At 54.4% G+C, this 19,687-nt stretch overlaps 2 protein-coding genes across 4 annotated transcripts in view; one reads left to right on the top strand and one right to left on the bottom strand.

Moving 5' to 3' along the window:
- The window catches only part of LOC136786277 (ubiquitin-like FUBI-ribosomal protein eS30 fusion protein), a 43,800-nt gene that overhangs the window by 22,669 nt on the left and 1,444 nt on the right, over positions 1 to 19,687 (top strand). Inside the window, exon 1 of one of the 2 annotated variants that reach the window (XM_066987578.1) lies at positions 19,352 to 19,418. The exons of the other annotated variant lie outside the window; for it this stretch is intronic. The gene's annotated coding sequence lies outside the window, so the exon portion shown is untranslated. Of the gene's footprint in view, positions 1 to 19,351; positions 19,419 to 19,687 lie in introns of those variants that run through there. 2 annotated transcript variants of the gene reach the window in all.
- On the bottom strand, positions 267 to 19,380 carry LOC136788860 (uncharacterized). Of its 2 annotated transcripts, none has more exons than XM_066987574.1 (8): positions 19,250 to 19,380; positions 17,867 to 18,050; positions 15,741 to 15,865; positions 14,480 to 14,593; positions 8,277 to 8,390; positions 6,158 to 6,271; positions 3,544 to 3,657; positions 267 to 465 (listed from the first exon to the last, which is right to left on the bottom strand). In XM_066987574.1, the coding sequence occupies exons 1-8, from the start codon at positions 19,310 to 19,312 to the stop codon at positions 319 to 321; spliced, it is 975 nt and encodes a 324-aa protein (XP_066843675.1). In that variant the 5' UTR covers positions 19,313 to 19,380; the 3' UTR covers positions 267 to 318. The 2 variants fall into 2 exon arrangements, with proteins under 2 accessions (XP_066843675.1, XP_066843676.1); XM_066987575.1 differs by having other exon boundaries at positions 17,867 to 18,002; positions 19,250 to 19,348.

Genomic DNA, 19,687 nt, shown 5'->3' with positions numbered 1-19,687 from the left:
TCGGGGCCCTCAGGGCTGTTTCTGAGCGCATTCCCTCCCGTTTTGGGTCTCCTGCGCCATTTTGAGCGGATTCCCTCCCGTTCTGGGCTCTGCCTGCCGCTCCCCAGCCGTCCTCGCCCCGTTCAGGAGCCCCTCTCCCATTTCCGAGGGCTCCCACCCCGTTTCCGAGCCCCCCCCCCCAACACATCTCCCCCCTTTCGGGAGCTCCCCCGTTTATTGACCGCTTCGTCCCGTTCCCGCCCGGCTCTGGCCCCGGTTCGGGGTCCCCCCGCCCCCTGGCGAGGGCTTTGGGCCCGCTTTGGCCCCGTCCCGGCGCTTTCAGAAGCCCTTCTGCAGCAGCCAGGCGCGCACCTCGGCGTCCACGTGGCCCTTGAGCCGCAGCGTCCCCGTCACCTCGTTCACCTGCGTCAGCGGCTCCCGGCCCAGCCGCTGCCCCACGAACGCCCGCAGCTCGGCCTCCAGCGCCTGCGCCGCGGGGGAACCCCGTTAACGCCCCGAAAAAGAAGGAAACCCCCAACCGGCCCCAAAAGCCCTCAGAGAAAGCCCGGACCGAGCCCTGACCCCGAAAGGAAAAAGCGAAAAACCCCATCGCGAACCCCTACGAAAGACCCCGAACCCCTAAATGTAATAAAAGGCCACTATGAACCAACCCCAAAATCCCTAAAACAAACAAACAAAAAAAAAACACTAAAAGAATCCCCAAACCAGCCCCAAACCCCTACAAATCCCCAAACCCCTAAAAAGAAACCAACCCCCCCAAACCAACCCCAAAGCCCTAAATGAACCTCGTAACCCCAAACCCCAAAACCAACCCCAACCCCCTAAACCAACCCCAATCCCCCATAAAAATCCCCCAAGCCCAAAAACCAGTCCCAAACTCCTAAAAAAAAAAAACTCAAACCCCAAAAACCAACTCCAAAACCAGTCCCAAACCCCTAAACTAACCTCATAACCAAACCCCAATCCCCTCCAAAAATCCCCCAACCCCTCCCAAATCCCCCTCAAAATCCTCCAAACCCCTCCAAATCTTCAAAGTCCAACCCCCCCAAACCCCTCCAACCGCCCCTCAACCCCCCAAAAATCCTACAACCCCCCAAAAAATCCCCCCCAAAATCCCTCACACCCCCCGAAAATCCACACCCCTCCAAACTCCCCCTAAAATCCCCCCCATATCTCCCAAATCCCACAACCCCCCCCAAAATCTAAACCCCTTCGAACTCCCCCCAAAAAACTCCCCCACCCCCCCAAAAATCCTACAACCCTCCCTAAAATCCCCCCCCAAATCCCCCCCAACAACTCCAGAGCCCCCCAAACACCTCCAAACTTCCCCAAAAAGCTCCCCCAAAATCTTGGCTCCCCTGAGCCTTTTTGAGCAGATTTCATCCCGTTTTGGGTCTCCTGAGCCATTTTGAGTGGATTTCATCCCATTTTGGGTCTCCTGAGCCATTTTGAGTGGATTTCATCCCATTTTGGGTCCCCTGAACTGCTTTCAGTGGATTTAATCCCCTTTTGGCTCCCCCGAGCCTTTTTGGGCAGATTTCATCCCATTTTGGGGCCCCTCTGGGCTGTTTTTGGGTGGATTTCATCCCGTTTTGGCTCCCCCGAGCCTTTTTGGGTGTATTTCATCCCGTCTTGGGACCCCCTAGGGCTGTTTCTGAGTGAATTTCATCCCATTTTGGGTCTCCTGAGCCATTTTGAGCGGATTTCATCCCGTTTTGGGGCCCCTCAGGGCTGTTTTTTAGAGCATTCCATCCCGTTTTGGGTCTCCTGAGCCATTTTGAGCGGATTTCATCCTGTTTCGGTGCCCCTCAGGGCTGTTTCTGAGTGGATTTCATCCCGTTTTGGGTCTCCTGAGCCATTTTGAGCGGATTTCCTCCCATTTTGGGTCCCCCGAACTGTTCTCAGTGGCTTTAATCCCCTTTTGGCTCCCCTGAGCCTTTTTGAGCGGATTTCATCCCATTTTGGGACCCCTTTCGGCTGTTTTTGAGCGGATTTCATCCTGTTTTGGGGCACCTCAGGGCTGTTTCTGAGTGGATTTCATCCCGTTTTGGGTCTCCTGAGCCCTTTTGAGCGGATTTCATCCCATTTTGGGTCTCCTGAGCCATTTTGAGTGGATTTCATCCCATTTTGGGTCCCCTGAACTGCTTTCAGTGGATTTAATCCCCTTTTGGCTCCCCCAAGCCTTTTTGGGCGGATTTCATCCCATTTTGGGGCCCCTCTGGGCTGTTTTTGGGTGGATTTCATCCCCTTTTGGCTCCCCCGAGCCTTTTTGGGTGTATTTCATCCCGTCTTGGGACCCCGTAGGGCTGTTTCTGAGTGAATTTCATCCCATTTTGGGTCTCCTGAGCCATTTTGAGCGGATTTCATCCCGTTTTGGGGCCCCTCAGGGCTGTTTCTGAGTGGATTTAATCCCCTTTTGGCTCCCCCGAGCCCTTTTGGGCGGATTTCATCCTGTTTCGGTGCCCCTCAGGGCTGTTTCTGAGTGGATTTCATCCCGTTTTGGGTCTCCTGAGCCATTTTGAGCGGATTTCCTCCCATTTTGGGTCCCCCGAACTGTTCTCAGTGGCTTTAATCCCCTTTTGGCTCCCCTGAGCCTTTTTGAGCGGATTTCATCCCATTTTGGGACCCCTTTCGGCTGTTTTTGAGCGGATTTCATCCTGTTTTGGGTCTCCTGAGCCATTTTGAGTGGATTTCATCCCATTTTGGGACCCCTTAGGGCTGTTTCTGAGGGGATTTCATCCCTTTTTGCTTCTCCTGAGCCTTTTTGAGTGGATTTCCTCCTATTTTGGGTCTCCTGAACTGTTCTCAGTGGCTTTAATCCCGTTTTGGGTCCCCTGAGCCATTTTGAGCGGATTTCATCCCGTTTTGGGTCTCCTGAGCCATTTTGAGTTGATTTTATCCCATTTTGGGGCCCCTTTGGGCTGTTTTTGAGCGGATTCCATCCCGTTTTGGGTCTCCTGAGCCATTTTGAGTGAATTTCATCCCGTTTTGGGGCCCCTGAACTGTTCTCAGTGGCTTTAATCCCCTTTTGGCTCCCCTGAGCCCTTCTGAGCGGATTCCCTCCCGTTTTGGGGCCCCTCAGGGCTGTTTTTATGTGGATTTCATCCGGTTTTGGCTCCCCCGAGCCCTTTTGAGTGTATTTCATCCCATTTTCACTCCCCTGAACTGTTCTCAGTGGATTTCATCCCCTTTTGGCTCCCCCGAGCCCTTTTGGGCGGATTCCCTCCTGTTTCGGGGCCCTCAGGGCTGTTCCTGAGCGCATTCCCTCCCGTTCTGGGCTCTGCCTGCCGCTCCCCAGCCGTCCTCGCCCCGTTCAGGAGCCCCTCTCCCATTTCCGAGGGCTCCCACCCCCTTTCCCAGCCCCCCCCAACACATCTCCCCCCCCCTTTCGGGAGCTCCCCCGTTTATTGACCGCTTCGTCCCGTTCCCGCCCGGCTCTGGCCCCGGTTCGGGGTCCCCCCGCCCCCCTGGCGAGGGCTTTGGGCCCGCTTTGGCCCCGTCCCGGCGCTTTCAGAAGCCCTTCTGCAGCAGCCAGGCGCGCACCTCGGCGTCCACGTGGCCCTTGAGCCGCAGCGTCCCCGTCACCTCGTTCACCTGCGTCAGCGGCTCCCGGCCCAGCCGCTGCCCCACGAACGCCCGCAGCTCGGCCTCCAGCGCCTGCGCCGCGGGGGAACCCCGTTAACGCCCCGAAAAAGAAGGAAACCCCCAACCGGCCCCAAAAGCCCTCAGAGAAAGCCCGGACCGAGCCCTGACCCCGAAAGGAAAAAGCGAAAAACCCCATCGCGAACCCCTACGAAAGACCCCGAGCCCCTAAATGTAATAAAAGGCCACTATGAACCAACCCCAAAATCCCTAAAAAAAACAAACAAACAAAAAAACTAAAAGAATCCCCAAACCAGCCCCAAACCCCTACAAATCCCCAAACCCCCCCAAACCAACCCCAACCCCCTAAATGAACCTCGTAACCCCAAACCCCAAAACGAACCCCCAACCCCCTAAACCAACCCCAATCCCCCATAAAAATCCCCCAAGCCCAAAAACCAGCCCCAAACTCCTAAAAAAAAAAACCTCAAACCCCAAAAAACAACTCCAAAACCAGTCCCAAACCCCTAAACTAACCTCATAACCAAACCCCATCCCCTCCAGAAATCCCCCAACCCCCCCCAAAACCCCCCTCAAAATCCTCCAAACCCCTCCAAATCTTCAAAGTCCAACCCCCCCAATCCCCTAACCCCCCCAAAATCCCCCAACCCCCAAAAAAGTTCCCCAAATCCCCCACCCCCCCAAAAAATCCCCCAAACCCCTCCAACCACCCCTCTACCCCCCAAAAATCCTACAGCCCCCCCTAAAATCCCCCCCAAATCCCCCAACCCCCCCAAAAATCCAAACCCCTCCAAACTCCCCCCAAAAAACTCCCCCACCCCCCCAAAAATCCTACAACCCTCCCTAAAATCCCCCCCCAAATCCCCCCAACAACTCCAGAGCCCCCCAAACACCTCCAAACTCCCCCAAAAAGCTACCCCAAAATCTTGGCTCCCCTGAGCCCTTTTGAGCGGATTTCATCCCGTTTTGGGGCCCCTGAACTGTTCTCAGTGGCTTTAATCCCCTTTTGGCTCCCCTGAGCCTTTTTCAGCGGATTTCATCCCATTTTGGGACCCCTCTCGGCTGTTTTTGAGCAGATTTCATCCTGTTTTGGGTCTCCTGAGCCATTTTGAGTGGATTTCATCCAGGTTTGGGGCTCCTTAGGGCTGTTTTTGAGCGGATTTCATCCCAGTTTGGGTCTCCTGAGCCATTTTGAGTGGATTTCATCCCGTTTTGGGGCCCCTCAGGGCTGTTTCTGAGTAGATTTCATCCCATTTTGGCTCCCCCGAGCCTTTTTGGGCGGATTTCATCCCGTTTTGGGGACCCTCTGGGCTGTTTCTGAGATGATTTCATCCCGTTTTGGGACCCCTCTGGGCTGTTTCTGAGTGGATTTCATCCCCTTTTGGCTGCCCCGAGCCCTTTTGAGCGGATTCCCTCCCGTTTTGGGTCTCCTGAGCCCTTTTGGGCGGATTCCCTCCCGTTTCGGGGCCCTCAGGGCTGTTTCTGAGTAGATTTCATCCCATTTTAGGTCCTCTGAACTGTTCTCAGTGGCTTTAATCCCCTTTTGGCTCCCCTTAGCCTTTTTGGGTGGATTTTATCCCATTTTGGGTCCCCCGAACTGTTCTCAGTGGATTTAATCCCCTTTTGGCTCCCCCGAGCCTTTTTGGGCGGATTTCATCCCGTTTTGGGGCCCTTCAGGGCTGTTTCTGTGTAGATTTCATCCCATTTTGGCTCCCCCGAGCCTTTTTGGGCTAATTTCATCCCATTTCGGGCACCCTCTGGGCTGTTTCTGAGTGGATTTCATCCCCTTTTGGCTCCCCCGAGCCCTTCTGAGCGGATTTCATCCCTTTTTGGGGCCCCTCTGGGCTGTTTCTGTGTGGATTTCATCCCGGTTTGGGGCCCCTCTGGGCTGTTTTTGGGTGGATATAATCCTGTTTTTGGTCTCCTGAGCCATTTTGAGTGAATTTCATCTCATTTGGGACCCCTCTGGGCTGTTTTTGAGCGGATTTCATTCCGTTTTTGGTCTCCTGACCCTTTCTGGGCGGATTCCCTCCCGTTTTGCGTCTCCTGAGCCCTTTTGAGCGGATTCCCTCCCGTTTTGGGTCTCCTGACCCTTTCTGGGCGGATTCCCTCCCGTTTCGGGGCCCTCAGGGCTGTTTCTGAGATGATTTCATCCCGTTTTGGGACCCCTCTGGGCTGTTTCTGAGTGGATTTCATCCCCTTTTGGCTCCCCGGAGCCCTTTTGAGCGCATTCCCTCCCGTTTCGGGGCCCTCAGGGCTGTTCCTGAGCGCATTCCCTCCCATTCTGGGCTCTGCCTGCCGCTCCCCAGCCGTCCTCGCCCCGTTCAGGAGCCCCTCTCCCATTTCCGAGGGCTCCCACCCCGTTTCCGAGCCCCCCCCCAACACATCTCCCCCCCCTTTCGGGAGCTCCCCCGTTTATTGACCGCTTCGTCCCGTTCCCGCCCGGCTCTGGCCCCGGTTCGGGGTCCCCCCGCCCCCCCGGCGAGGGCTTTGGGCCCGCTTTGGCCCCGTCCCGGCGCTTTCAGAAGCCCTTCTGCAGCAGCCAGGCGCGCACCTCGGCGTCCACGTGGCCCTTGAGCCGCAGCGTCCCCGTCACCTCGTTCACCTGCGTCAGCGGCTCCCGGCCCAGCCGCTGCCCCACGAACGCCCGCAGCTCGGCCTCCAGCGCCTGCGCCGCGGGGGAACCCCGTTAACGCCCCGAAAAAGAAGGAAACCCCCAACCGGCCCCAAAAGCCCTCAGAGAAAGCCCGGACCGAGCCCTGACCCCGAAAGGAAAAAGCGAAAAACCCCATCGCGAACCCCTACGAAAGACCCCGAGCCCCTAAATGTAATAAAAGGCCACTATGAACCAACCCCAAAATCCCTAAAACAAACAAACAAACAAACAAAAAACCTAAAAGAATCCCCAAACCAGCCCCAAACCCCTACAAATCCCCAAACCCCCCCAAACCAACCCCAAAGCCCTAAATGAACCTCATAACGCCAAAACCAACCCCAACCCCCTAAACCAACCCCAATCCCCCATAAAAATCCCCCAAGCCCAAAAACCAGCCCCAACCCCCTAAAAAAAATCCTCATACCCCAAAATCAGCCCCAAACCCCTAAACCAACCTCACCACCAACCCCCAAACCTCTCCAAAATCCCCCGACCCCCTTGAAGCCCCCCCCAAATCCCCCCTCAAAATCCTCGAAATCCCCTAACCCCCCCAAAACTCCCCCAACCCCCCCAATAATCCCCAAAGCCCTCCAACTGCCCCCAACCCCCGAAAAATCCTACACCCCCCCCTAAAATCTAAACCCCTCCAAACTCCCCCCAAAAAACTCCCCCAACCCCCCCAAAAATCGTACAACCCTCCCTAAAATCCCCCCCCAAATCTCCCCAACAACTCCAGAGCCCCCCAAACACCTCCAAACTCCCCCAAAAAGCTCCCCCAAAGTCTTGGCTCCCCTGAGCCCTTTTGAGCAGATTTCATCCCGTTTTGGGGCCCCTGAACTGTTCTCAGTGGATTTAATCCCCTTTTCGCTCCCCTTAGCATTTCTGGGTGGATTTCATCCCGTTTTGGGGCACCTCAGGGCTGTTTTTGGGTGGATATAATCCTGTTTTCGGTCTCCAGCGCCATTTTGAGTGAATTTCCTCCCATTTTGGGTCCCCTGAACTGTTCTCAGTGGCTTTAATCCCCTTTTGGCTCCCCTTAGCCTTTTTGGGTGGATTTTATCCCATTTTGGGTCCCCCGTACTGTTCTCAGTGGATTTAATCCCCTTTTGGCTCCCCTGAGCCCTTTTGAGTGGATTCCATCCTGTTTTGGGGCCCGCCTGGGCTGTTTTTGGGTGGATATAATCCTGTTTTCGGGTGGATATAATCCCATTTTGGGTCTCCTACGCCATTTTGAGCGGATTTCATCCCATTTGGGGCCCCTCTGGGCTGTTTCTGAGATGATTTTATCCCGTTTTGGGTCTCCTGAGCCATTTTGAGTGAATTTTATCCCATTTTGGGTCCCCTGAACTCTTTTCAGTGGCTTTAATCCCCTTTTGGCTCCCCCGAGCCCTTTTGAGCGGATTTCATCCTGTTTTGGGATCCCTTAGGGCTGTTTTTGAGCAGATTTCATCACGCTTTGGGTCTCCTTCGCCATTTTGAGCGGATTTCATCCCATTTGGGACCCCTCTGGGCTGTTTTTGGGTGGATATAATCCTTTTTTCAGTCTCCAGCGCCATTTTGAGTGGATTTCATCCCGTTTTGGGGCCCCTCAGGGCTCTTTCTGAGATGATTTCATCCCGTTTTGGGACCCCTCTGGGCTGTTTCTGAGTGGATTTCATCCCCTTTTGGCTCCCCTGAGCCCTTTTGAGCGCATTCCCTCCCGTTTCGGGGCCCTCAGGGCTGTTCCTGAGCGCATTCCCTCCCGTTCTGGGCTCTGCCTGCCGCTCCCCAGCCGTCCTCGCCCCGTTCAGGAGCCCCTCTCCCATTTCCGAGGGCTCCCACCCCGTTTCCGAGCCCCCCCCCCAACACATCTCCCCCCCCTTTCGGGAGCTCCCCCGTTTATTGACCGCTTCGTCCCGTTCCCGCCCGGCTCTGGCCCCGGTTCGGGGTCCCCCCGCCCCCCCGGCGAGGGCTTTGGGCCCGCTTTGGCCCCGTCCCGGCGCTTTCAGAAGCCCTTCTGCAGCAGCCAGGCGCGCACCTCGGCGTCCACGTGGCCCTTGAGCCGCAGCGTCCCCGTCACCTCGTTCACCTGCGTCAGCGGCTCCCGGCCCAGCCGCTGCCCCACGAACGCCCGCAGCTCGGCCTCCAGCGCCTGCGCCGCGGGGGAACCCCGTTAACGCCCCGAAAAAGAAGGAAACCCCCAACCGGCCCCAAAAGCCCTCAGAGAAAGCCCGGACCGAGCCCTGACCCCGAAAGGAAAAAGCGAAAAACCCCATCGCGAACCCCTACGAAAGACCCCGAACCCCTAAATGTAATAAAAGGCCACTATGAACCAACCCCAAAATCCCTAAAAAAAAAAAAAACAAAAACACAACAAAAACCTAAAGGAATCCCCAAACCAGCCCCCAGCCCCAAACCCCTAAAAATCCCCAAACCCCTAAAAAGAAAACAAACCCCCCCAAACCAACCCCAAAGCCCTAAATGAACCTCGTAACCCCAAACCCCAAAACCAACCCCAATCCCCCATAAAAATCCCCCAAGCCCAAAAACCAGCCCCAAACTCCTAAAAAAAAAAACCTCAAACCCCAAAAAACAACTCCAAAACCAGTCCCAAACCCCTAAACCTCATAACCAAACCCCAATCCCCTCCAAAAATCCCCCAACCCCCTCCCAAATCCCCCCTCAAAATCCTCCAAACCCCTCCAAATCTTCAAAGTCCAACCCCCCCAATCCCCTAACCCCCCCAAAATCCCCCAACCCCCAAAAAAGTTCCCCAAATCCCCCACCCCCCCAAAAAATCCCCCAAACCCCTCCAACCGCCCCTCAACCCCCCAAAAATCCTACAACCCCCCTTAAAATCCCCCCCAAAATCCCTCACCCCCCCAAAATCTAAACCCCTCCAAACTCCCCCCAAAAAACTCCCCCAACCCCCCCAAAAATCCTACAACCCTCCCTAAAATCCCCCCCCAAATCCCCCAACAACTCCACAGCCCCCCAAACACCTCCAAACTCCCCCAAAAAGCTCCCCCAAAATCTTGGCTCCCCTGAGCCCTTTTGAGCGGATTTCATCCCGTTTTGGGGCCCCTGAACTGTTCTCAGTGGATTTAATCCCCTTTTCGCTCCCCTTAGCATTTCTGGGTGGATTTCATCCCATTTTGGGACCTCTTAGGGCTGTTTTTGAGCGGATTTCATCCCATTTTGGCTCCCCTGAGCCTTTTTGAGCGGATTTCATCCTGTTTTGGGGCCCCTCTGGGCTGTTTCTTAGTAGATTTCATCCTGTTTTGGGTCTCCTGAGTCATTTTGAGTGTATTTCCTCCCATTTTGGGTCCCCTGAACTGCTCTAAGTGGCTTTAATCCCCTTTTGGCTCCCCCGAGCCCTTTAAAGAGGATTCCCTCCCGTTTTGGGGCCCCTCAGGGCTGTTTCTGAGTGGATTTCATCCCGTTTTGGGTCTCCTGAACTGTTCTCAGTGGATTTAATCCCCTTTTGGCTTCCCCGAGCCTTTTTGGGTGGATTTCATCCCATCTTGTGACCCCTTAGGGCTGTTTCTGAGTGAATTTCATCCCATTTTGGGTCTCCTGAGCCATTTTGAGCGGATTTCATCCCCTTCTGGGGCCTCTGAACTGTTCTCATAGAATCATAGAATATCCTGAGTTGGAAGGGACCCTTAAGGATCATCAAGTCCAACTCTTGACACCGCACAGGTCTACCCAAAAGTTCAGACCATGTGACTAAGTGCACAGTCCAATCTCTTCTTAAATTCAGACAGGCTCGGTGCAGTGACCACTTCCCTGGGGAGCCTGTTCCAGTGTGCAACCACCCTCTCTGTGAAGAACCCCCTCCTGATGTCGAGCCTAAATTTCCCCTGCCTCAGCTTAACACCGTTCCCGCGGGTCCTGTCACTGGTGTTAATGGAGAAAAGGTCTCCTGCCTCTCGACACCCCCTTACGAGGAAGTTGTAGACTGTGATGAGGTCTCCCCTCAGCCTCCCCTTCTCCAGGCTGAACAGGCCCAGTGACCTCAGCCGTTCCTCGTACGTCTTCCCCTCTAGGCCTTTCACCATCTTCGTAGCCCTCCTCTGGACACTCTCCAACAGTTTCATGTCCTTTTTATACTGTGGTGCCCAGAACTGCACACAGTACTCGAGGTGAGGCCGCACCAGCGCAGAGTAGAGCGGGACAATCACTTTCCTCGACCGACTAGAGATGCCGTGCTTGATGCACCCCAGGACACGGTTGGCCCTCCTGGCCGCCAGGGCACACTGCTGGCTCATATTCAACTTGCTGTCAACCACGACCCCCAGATCCCTCTCTTCTAGGCTGCTCTCCAGCGTCTCATCGCCCAGTCTGTACGTGCAGCCAGGGTTTCCCCGTCCCAGGTGCAGGACCCGGCACTTGCTCTTATTGAACTTCATGCGGTTGGTGATCGCCCAGCTCTCCAATCTATCCAGATCCCTCTGCAAGGCCTTTCCACCCTCATTCGAGTCCACAACTCCTCCAAGTTTGGTGTCATCAGCAAACTTGCTCAAAATACCTTCTATTCCTACATCCAGATCGTTTATAAAAATATTGAAAAGTACCGGCCCTAAAATGGAGCCTTGAGGGACCCCACTGGTGACCGCCCGCCAGCCTGACGCAGCCCCATTTACCATAACCCTTTGGGCCCTGCCCGTTAGCCAATTGCTCACCCATCGTATGATGTTTTTATTTAGCTGTATGGTGGACATTTTGTCCAGTAGGATCCTATGGGAAACCGTGTCAAAAGCCTTGCTGAAGTCCAAAAAAATCACATCAGCTGGTTTCCCTTGGTCCATCATACGGGTGATCTTATCATAAAAGGAAATCAGGTTAGTTAGGCAGGACCTGCCCTTCACAAACCCATGCTGGCTGGGACCAATGACTGCTTTGTCCCCCAGGTGAGCCTCAATAAGTTCGAGAACCATCTTCTCCATGATTTTACCAGGCACTGACGTGAGACTGACAGGCCTGTAATTGCTAGGGTCTTCTTTCTGACCCTTCTTGTAAATCGGCACAACATTTGCCAGCTTCCAGTCTACCGGGACCTCCCCAAATTCCCAGGATCGTTGAAAAATAATTGAGAGAGGTTCCGCGATGACGTCCGCCAGCTCTTTCAGCACCCGGGGATGAATCCCATCCGGACCCATGGACTTGTAGGGATCCAGGTGGAGTAGCAAATCCCGCACACGTTCAGGGTCGGTTGGGAGTTTGTCATCCCCACCGTCCCGGTCCTCTAGCTCAGGGCACCCTGGGTCCTGAAGCCCATCAGCGGCATTGAAGACAGAGGCAAAGAAGGCGTTAAGCGTCTCTGCTTTGCCTATGTCATTGTCTGTGAGGAGACCTTCCCTATCAAGGAGCGGCCCTATGTATTCTTTAGTTCTCCTTTTTCCATTCACATATCTGAAAAAGCCCTTTTTATTTTCTCTCACAGACACAGCCAGCTTCAACTCTAGGTGTGCTTTGGCCACACGAATTTTCTGCCTACAAACACGAACAGCATCCCTGTATTCTTTCCATGACACCTGGCCCTCCTTCCAGTAGCGAAACACTCTCTGTTTCCGCCTAATCTCCATTAGAATGTTCCTGGTCAGCCACGCCGGCCTCCTGCCCCGCCTGCCTGACTTGCGATATTTAGGAATTGCCTGATCTTGTGCTTCTAGGAGGCATCGCTTAAAGAATGACCAGCACTGGTGGACATCGAGGCCTTCAAGAGCAGTTTCCCAGGGGACCTTGCTGACTAGTTCCCTGAGCAGCCTGAAGTCCGCTTTCCCCATATCTAGGGATGAGGTTTTGGTGGCACTTTTCCTTCTGTCACCGTAAATTTTGAACTCAACCACTTCATGGTCGCTATGACCAAGGCGGCCACCAATCACCACATCTCCCACCAGACCCTCCCTGTTTTCTAGCAACAGGTCTAGGAGGGCACCTTTCCTAGTTGGCTCCGTTAGCACCTGCACCAAGAAGTTATCATCTAGGTGCTTCATGAACCTCCTGGACTTGCTCGTGTCAGCCGTGTGGCACTCCCAGTTAACGTCTGGCAAGTTGAAGTCCCCCATAAGGACAAGGGGAGTTAATCTCGAGGCCTCTCTTAGTTCTGTAAAGAATAATTTATCGGCGCTATCGTCCTGGCCAGGCGGTCTGTAATAGACTCCCACAACGACATCCCCTTTATTCGTTCGTCCCTTGATCCTTACCCAGAGGCTCTCAACTTTGCCATCTCCGACCTGAAGTTCCACACAGTCCAGCCCCTGCTTCACATACATCGCCACCCCACCACCTCGCCTACCCTGCCTGTCCCTCCTGAAGAGCCTGTAACCATCTATCGCAACACCCCAGTCACAGGACTCATCCCACCAGGTTTCGCTTATGCCGATGATGTCGTAGTTGCGGGACTGGGCCAGGACTTCTAGCTCATCCATTTTATTCCTCATACTGCGTGCGTTCGTGTAGAAGCACTTCAGGTGCGTCTCCTTACACTCAGCACCTTGTGGATCTGCCCGAAGGACCTCACTGGCACACAGCCCCTCTGATTCTAGCGTACCTTCCCTTAGGTCTTCACCGGCGTGCCTGGTTTTAGCCCCTTCCCCCTTCGACTCTAGTTTAAAGCCCTATCTATCAGCCCTGCCAACTCCTGACCAAAGATCCTTACCCCTCTCCGAGAGAGGCACATCCCATCCGGTGCCATCAGGCCCTGTGTAGCATAGACCTTCCCGTGATCAAAGAACCCAAAGTTCTGCCGGTCACACCAGTCTCGAAGCCACGAGTTTATGTGAACAGCACGCCTTTCAGCTTCGATCCCCCCGCCAAATCCCCCCTCAAAATCCTCCAAACCCCTCCAAATCTTCAAAGTCCAACCCCCCCAATCCCCTAACCCCCCCAAAATCCCCCAACCCCCAAAAAAGTTCCCCAAATCCCCCACCCCCCCAAAAAATCCCCCAAACCCCTCCAACCACCCCTCTACCCCCCAAAAATCCTACAGCCCCCCCTAAAATCCCCCCCAAATCCCCCAACCCCCCCAAAAATCCAAACCCCTCCAAACTCCCCCAGAAAAACTCCCCCAACCCCCCCAAAAATCCTACAACCCTCCCTAAAATCCCCCCCAACAACTCCAGAGCCCCCCAAACACCTCCAAACTCCCCCAAAAAGCTCCCCCAAAATCCTGGCTCCCCTGAGCCTTTTTGAGCGGATTTCATCCCGTTTTGGGGCCCCTCTGGGCTGTTTCTGAGTGGATTTCATCCCGTTTTGGGTCTCCTGAGCCATTTTGAGTGGATTTTATCCCATTTTGGCTCCCCTGAACTGTTCTCAGTGGCTTTAATCCCCTTTTGGCTCCCCCGAGCCTTTCTGGGTGGATTTCATCCCGTTTTGGGGCCCCTCTGGGCTGTTTTTGAGCAGATTTCATCCCATTTTGGGTCTCCTGAGCCCTTTTGAGTGGATTCCATCCCGTTTTGGGGCCCCTCTGGGCTGTTTTTGGGTGGATATAATCCTGTTTTCGGGTGGATATAATCCCCTTTTGGTTCCCCTTAGCATTTTTGAGCGGATTTCATCCCATTTGGGGCCCCTCTGGGCTGTTTCTGAGATGATTTTATCCCGTTTTGGGTCTCCTGAGCCATTTTGAGTGAATTTTATCCCATTTTGGGTCCCCTGAACTCTTTTCAGTGGCTTTAATCCCCTTTTGGCTCCCCCGAGCCCTTTTGAGCGGATTTCATCCTGTTTTGGGATCCCTTAGGGCTGTTTTTGAGCAGATTTCATCACGCTTTGGGTCTTCTACGCCATTTTGAGCAGATTTCATCCCATTTGGGACCCCTCTGGGCTGTTTTTGGGTGGATATAATCCTTTTTTCAGTCTCCAGCGCCATTTTGAGTGGATTTCATCCCATTTTGGCTCCCCTGAACTGTTCTCAGTGGCTTTAATCCCCTTTTGGCTCCCCCGAGCCCTTCTGAGCGGATTCCCTCCTGTTCTGGGCTCTGCCTGCCGCTCCCCAGCCATCCTCACCCCGTTCAGGAGCCCCTCTCCCATTTCCGAGGGCTCCCACCCCCTTTCCCAGCCCCCCCCAACACATCTCCCCCGCCTTTCGGGAGCTCCCCCATTTATTGACCGCTTCGTCCCGTTCCCGCCCGGCTCTGGCCCCGGTTCGGGGTCCCCCCGCCCCCCTGGCGAGGGCTTTGGGCCCGCTTTGGCCCCGTCCCGGCGCTTTCAGAAGCCCTTCTGCAGCAGCCAGGCGCGCACCTCGGCGTCCACGTGGCCCTTGAGCCGCAGCGTCCCCGTCACCTCGTTCACCTGCGTCAGCGGCTCCCGGCCCAGCCGCTGCCCCACGAACGCCCGCAGCTCGGCCTCCAGCGCCTGCGCCGCGGGGGAACCCCGTTAACGCCCCGAAAAAGAACGAAACCCCCAACCGGCCCCAAAAGCCCTCAGAGAAAGCCCGGACCGAGCCCTGACCCCGAAAGGAAAAAGCGAAAAACCCCATCGCGAACCCCTACGAAAGACCCCGAACCCCTAAATGTAATAAAAGGCCACTATGAACCAACCCCAAAATCCCTAAAACAAACAAACAAAAAAAAAAAAACTAAAAGAATCCCCAAACCCCCCCAAACCAACCCCAAAGCCCTAAATGAACCTCGTAACGCCAAACCCCAAAACCAACCCCAACCCCCTAAACCAACCCCAATCCCCCATAAAAATCCCCCAAGCCCAAAAACCAGCCCCAAACTCCTAAAAAAAAAAAAAACTCAAACCCCAAAAACCAACTCCAAAACCAGTCCCAAACCCCTAAACTAACCTCATAACCAAACCCCAATCCCCTCCAAAAATCCCCCAACCCCTCCCAAATCCCCCCTCAAAATCCTCCAACCCCCTCCAAATCCCCAAAGTCCAATCCCCCAAATCCCCCACCCCCCTAAAAATCCCCCAAACCCCTCCAACCGCCCCCAAACCCCCAAAAACCATACAACCCCCCCCAAAATCCCTCACGCCCCCCAAAATCCAAATCCCTCCAAAATCACCCCAAAAAACTTCCCCCAATCCCCCCAAAATCCTCCAACCGCCCCCCAAAAATCCTACAATGTCCCCTAAAATCCCCCCAAAATCCCCAAACCCCTCCAAAGTACCCCCAAAAGCTCTCCCACCCCCCCAAAATCCTCCAACCCTCCCTAAAATCGCCCCCCAAACCCCTCCAGACCCCCCCCAAACTCCTCCAACCGCCCCCAAACCCTCCAAAAATCCCATCCCAAAAATCCCCCAAACCCCTCCAACTGCCTCCCAAAATCCTACAAACTCCCCTAAAATCCCAAACCCCTCCAAACTCTCCTGAAAAAACTCCAACCCCCCCCAAAATCCTCCAACCCTCCCTAAAATCCCCCCCCAAATCCCCCAAGCCCCTCCAGACTCCCCCCAAACCCCCCTAAAATCCCCCCCAACCCCCCCCCAAATCCCCCAGACCCCCCCCAAATCCCGCAGACCCCCCCAAAATGCCGCAGCCCCAGCCCCGTACCCAGATGTCGCCCTCGATGCGGCGCAGCACGGTGGTCCTGCGGGTGCCCGCCCTGAGGTGCCGGTACACGGGGACGTTGTGCATGCGGGACCGGCGCACGAAGTAGGGCAGCGCCGGGTCGGGGGCTGCGGGGCGAGGGGGCGGAAACCCCAAAAAGGAGCTTTTAGTGGGGGGGGGTTGGACCGGAAAGGGGGGAAAAATACAAAAAGTCCCAAAAGGGTTTCATGGGGGGGGGGGGGAGACAGACGGCCCTGAGGGGGGCAGCCTGGGTGTGAACACCATAAATCGGTTTGGGGGGGGATTCCAGTCACTTTTTGAGGGACTTTTAAGTCATTTTTGTGTCATTTGTATTTTTTTTGGGGGGGGGATTGTTTTTTTAGGGGGATTTCAGTCAGTTTTTGATGAAAACTTCAGTTTTTGAAGGGTACTGAAGTCGTTTCTGAGAACTTCAGTCAGTTTTTGAGGAGAACTGTCAGATTTTGAGGGGTTATTAACTCGTTTCTGAGGAGAACTTCAGGCGGTTTCTGAGTCAGACTTTGAGGAAAACTTCAGTCAGATTTTGAGGGATATTTAAGTCGCTTCTGAGGAGAACTTCAGTCAGTTTTTGAGGAGAATTCTGTCAGTTTTTGAGAATTCTGTCAGTTTTTGAGGGGTATTTAACTCGTTTCTGAGGAGAACTTCAGTCAGTTTCTGAGTCAGATTTTGAGGAGAACTTCATTCGTTTCTGAGGGGAGTGTCAGTCAGGTTTTGAGGGGCATTTAAGTCGTTTCTGAGGGGAACGTCAGTCACGTTTTGAGGGGAACGTCAGTTTTTGAGGGGTATGTAAGTCGTTTCTGAGAACTTCAGTCAAGTTTCTGAGTAAGATTTTGAGGAGAATTCTGCCAGATTTTGAGGAGAATTCTGTCAGTTTTTGAGGGGTATTTAACTTGTTTCTGAGGAGAACTTCAGTCAGATTTTGAGGAGAATGTCAGTCAGGTTTTGAGGGGTATTTAAGTCGTTTCTGAGGAGAACGTCAGTTTTTGAGGGGTATGTAAATCGTTTCTGAGAACTTTAGTCAGTTTCTGAGTAAGATTTTGAGGAAAACTTCAGATTTTGAGGGGTGTTTAAGTTGTTTCTGAGGAGAACTTCAGTCAGATTTTGAGGAGAATTCTGCCAGATTTTGAGGAGAATTCTGTCAGTTTTTGAGGGGTATTTAACTTGTTTCTGAGGAGAACTTCAGTCAGATTTTGAGGAGAACGTCAGTTGTTTCTGAGGCGAGTGTCAGTCAGATTTTGAGGAGAATGTCAGTAAGGTTTTGAGGGGTATTTAACTCGTTTCTGAGGGGAACGTCAGTTTTTGAGGGGTATGTAAGTCGTTTCTGAGAACTTCAGTCAGTTTCTGACTAAGATTTTGAGGAAAACTTCAGTCAGGTTTTGAGGGGTGTTTAAGTCGTTTCTGAGGAGAACGTCAGTCAGGTTTTAAGGGATATTTAAGTCACTATTTAACTGAGTTTATCAGAAGTGTTTAACATGTTTTTGAGAAATATTTAATCTGTTTTTTGAGGAATACATAATTCTTTTTAAAGGAATATATAACTCCTTTTTGAGGTGCATTTAAGTCATTTTTGGGGTATTTGGCTCATCTTTTGAGAGATACGTAACTTGTTTTTTTGACACATTTTATTTCTTTTGAGGAGCATTCTTTTTTTTTTTTGAGAGGCATTTAAGTTATTTTTGAAGGGTATTTAAGACAGCATTTAACTGAATTTTTGAGGGGCATTTAAGTCGATTTTTGAGAAGCATTTAGCTCAATTTTCTGAGGAATATTTAACTCATTTTGGAGATATTAAAGTCATTTTCTGAGGAATATTTGACTCATTTTTGAGGAATATTTAAGTCAATATTATACTAATTTTTTAGGAATATTTAACTGATTCTTTGAGAGATATTAAGCTCTTTTTTAAGGGCATTCAAGTCCCCTTTTGAGGTATATTTAACTCAATTTTTGAGGAGCGCTAAGCTTGATTTTTGACTCACTTTTTAAGTTATTTGCCTCAATTTGTGAGGGATATTTATGTCATTTTTTGCCCCCCCGAATTCCAGGGAGGCTCGGTTGTGATACTGGGGGGCTCCCCCCGGCTTCCTCACCTCGCGGGGGGCTCCAGCCCGAGGGCGTGGGGTAGGTGGGGTGCACGGGGGGGTCGGGGACACGGCTGGGGGGAATCAGGCGCTCCACGAAGGCGAATTCGGCCGTCGACTCCACCACGCCGGGGTATGGGCGGGTCTGGGGGGGCACCTGGGGGTTGGCGGGGGGGCCTGGGGGGCCTTGACTCTGTGTGGGTGGGGGTACACAGCAGGGTGAGTGCCCCCTACTCAGAACAACCCCCCCCAGATTCTTCCCACCCCCCGGGATCCTCCCCCGAAATGCTCCATCCCCTTACAGACCCTATTCATCCCTCCCCCCAGGATCCCCCCCCTAAATCTACTCATCCCCTCAGAAAACCCCCTATAATCCTAACAGACCCCCCCCCCAAACTCCCCCCCCCAAACCCACTCAGAACCCCTCAAGTCTTCCTTAACGCCCCTTCCTTTTAGGAACCCCCCAAATCCCCTCAGAAACCACCCCTAAGCCCCTCTTAATCCCCCCTCCCTTCAGGGCATCCCCCAAAATCCTCTGAGACCCCCCCAAACTCCCTTAACCCCCCCACTCCCTTCAGGACCCCCCAAAACCCCCTCCTCCTCCGTCAGAGCCCCCCCAGACCCCCTTAATCTCTTACTCTCCCTTTAGGACCCCCCAAATCCTCTCAGAGACCCCCCCCTTAATTCTTCCCTTCAGGAACCCCCAAATCCCTCAGACTCCCCCCCCTTCTCCCTTCAAGACCCCCCAAACCCCCTTAACCCCCTCCAGGACCCCCCAAGCCCCCTCAGAGCCCCCCCCATCACTTCAGGATCCCTCCTGGACCCCCCAAATTCCCTCACAGACCATCCCCAAAACTCCTTAACACCCTCCAGCCCCCCCCCCACCTCCTCAGAGCTCCCCTCTTCCTTCAGACCCCCCCCCCCCAAACCCCCTTACTCCCTCCAGGACTCCCCAAACCCCCCTCAGAGCCCCCCTCATCCCTTCAGGATGCTTCCAGAACTCCCCCAAGCTCCCTTCAAACCCCCCCTCAACCCTTCAGGACCCCCCCCCCAAACCACCTTATTCCCTCCCTTCCTTTCAGGACCCCCCCCCAAATCCCCTCAAAGCCCCCCCCAACCCCCTTAATCCCCTTCAGACCCCTCCCCAAACCCCTTCAGACCCACCCTCCTCTCCCCACAATCCACCCAAAACCCCTTCAGAGCCCCCCCGAGAGCTCCCCAGATCCCCTCCAGGACCCCCGAAAGCCCCAAATCCCCCCCCTTCCCTTCAGGGACCCCCCTTAACCCCATTCAAAACCCCCAAATCCACTCAGAGCCCCCCCCCCAACCCTCTTAATTCCCTCACAGACCCCCAAAACCTCCTCAGAGCCCCCTTAAATCCCGCCCCCCTACCTGCGCCCCCCGCCTCCCCACCGCCGCTCGCAGCCCCAGCAGCCGCCGGCCCAGCGCCGCCATTTTGGGAGCGTCCCCCCTTCCCTCGGGCGCCTGACGTCAGCGCGCACGCCCGACGTCGCAGCGGCGCCTGCGCGGATTCGCTCTCTTGGCCTGCGCCTGGCGTGAGGTGAGGGGCGGCCGGGGGGGCTGCGGCCGGGAGGGGGTAAAGGGGGGGGCCTGGGGGAGTTTTGGGGACAACTTGGGGGATTTTGGGGCCCGGGAGGGGCTCTTGGGGCCTTGTGGAGGCCTTTCGGGGCTCGGGGAGGTCTGTGAGGCTTTGGGGGGGAAGCGGGAGGGCGGTTCTTTGGGTTGGGGGAGGCTTCGGGAGCTTGGGGGGGCTTTTTGGGGTCTGGGGAGGGTCTGGGGCTTTGGAGGTGACTGGAGGGGGGGTCTGTG

Source organism: Anser cygnoides, chromosome W (assembly GCF_040182565.1).
Source record: "Anser cygnoides isolate HZ-2024a breed goose chromosome W, Taihu_goose_T2T_genome, whole genome shotgun sequence".
Taxonomy (NCBI): Eukaryota; Metazoa; Chordata; class Aves; order Anseriformes; family Anatidae; genus Anser; species Anser cygnoides.
Note: the sequence above shows the minus strand (reverse complement) of the source record. Positions and strands in the feature narration are given on the sequence as shown.

What these genes read in the sequence shown, in the direction of transcription:
- LOC136788860 (XM_066987574.1), bottom strand. Translation starts at nt 19,312, where the DNA reads ATGGCGGCGCTGGGCCGGCGGCTGCTGGGGCTGCGAGCGGCGGTGGGG. An exon ending in GGGCTGGAGCCCCCCGCGAG is followed by an intron (nt 15,866 to 17,866) that starts GTGAGGAAGCCG and finishes CTCGCCCCGCAG; the next exon opens with CCCCCGACCCGGCGCTGCCC. An exon ending in AGGGCCACGTGGACGCCGAG is followed by an intron (nt 6,272 to 8,276) that starts GTGCGCGCCTGG and finishes CCCGCGGCGCAG; the next exon opens with GCGCTGGAGGCCGAGCTGCG.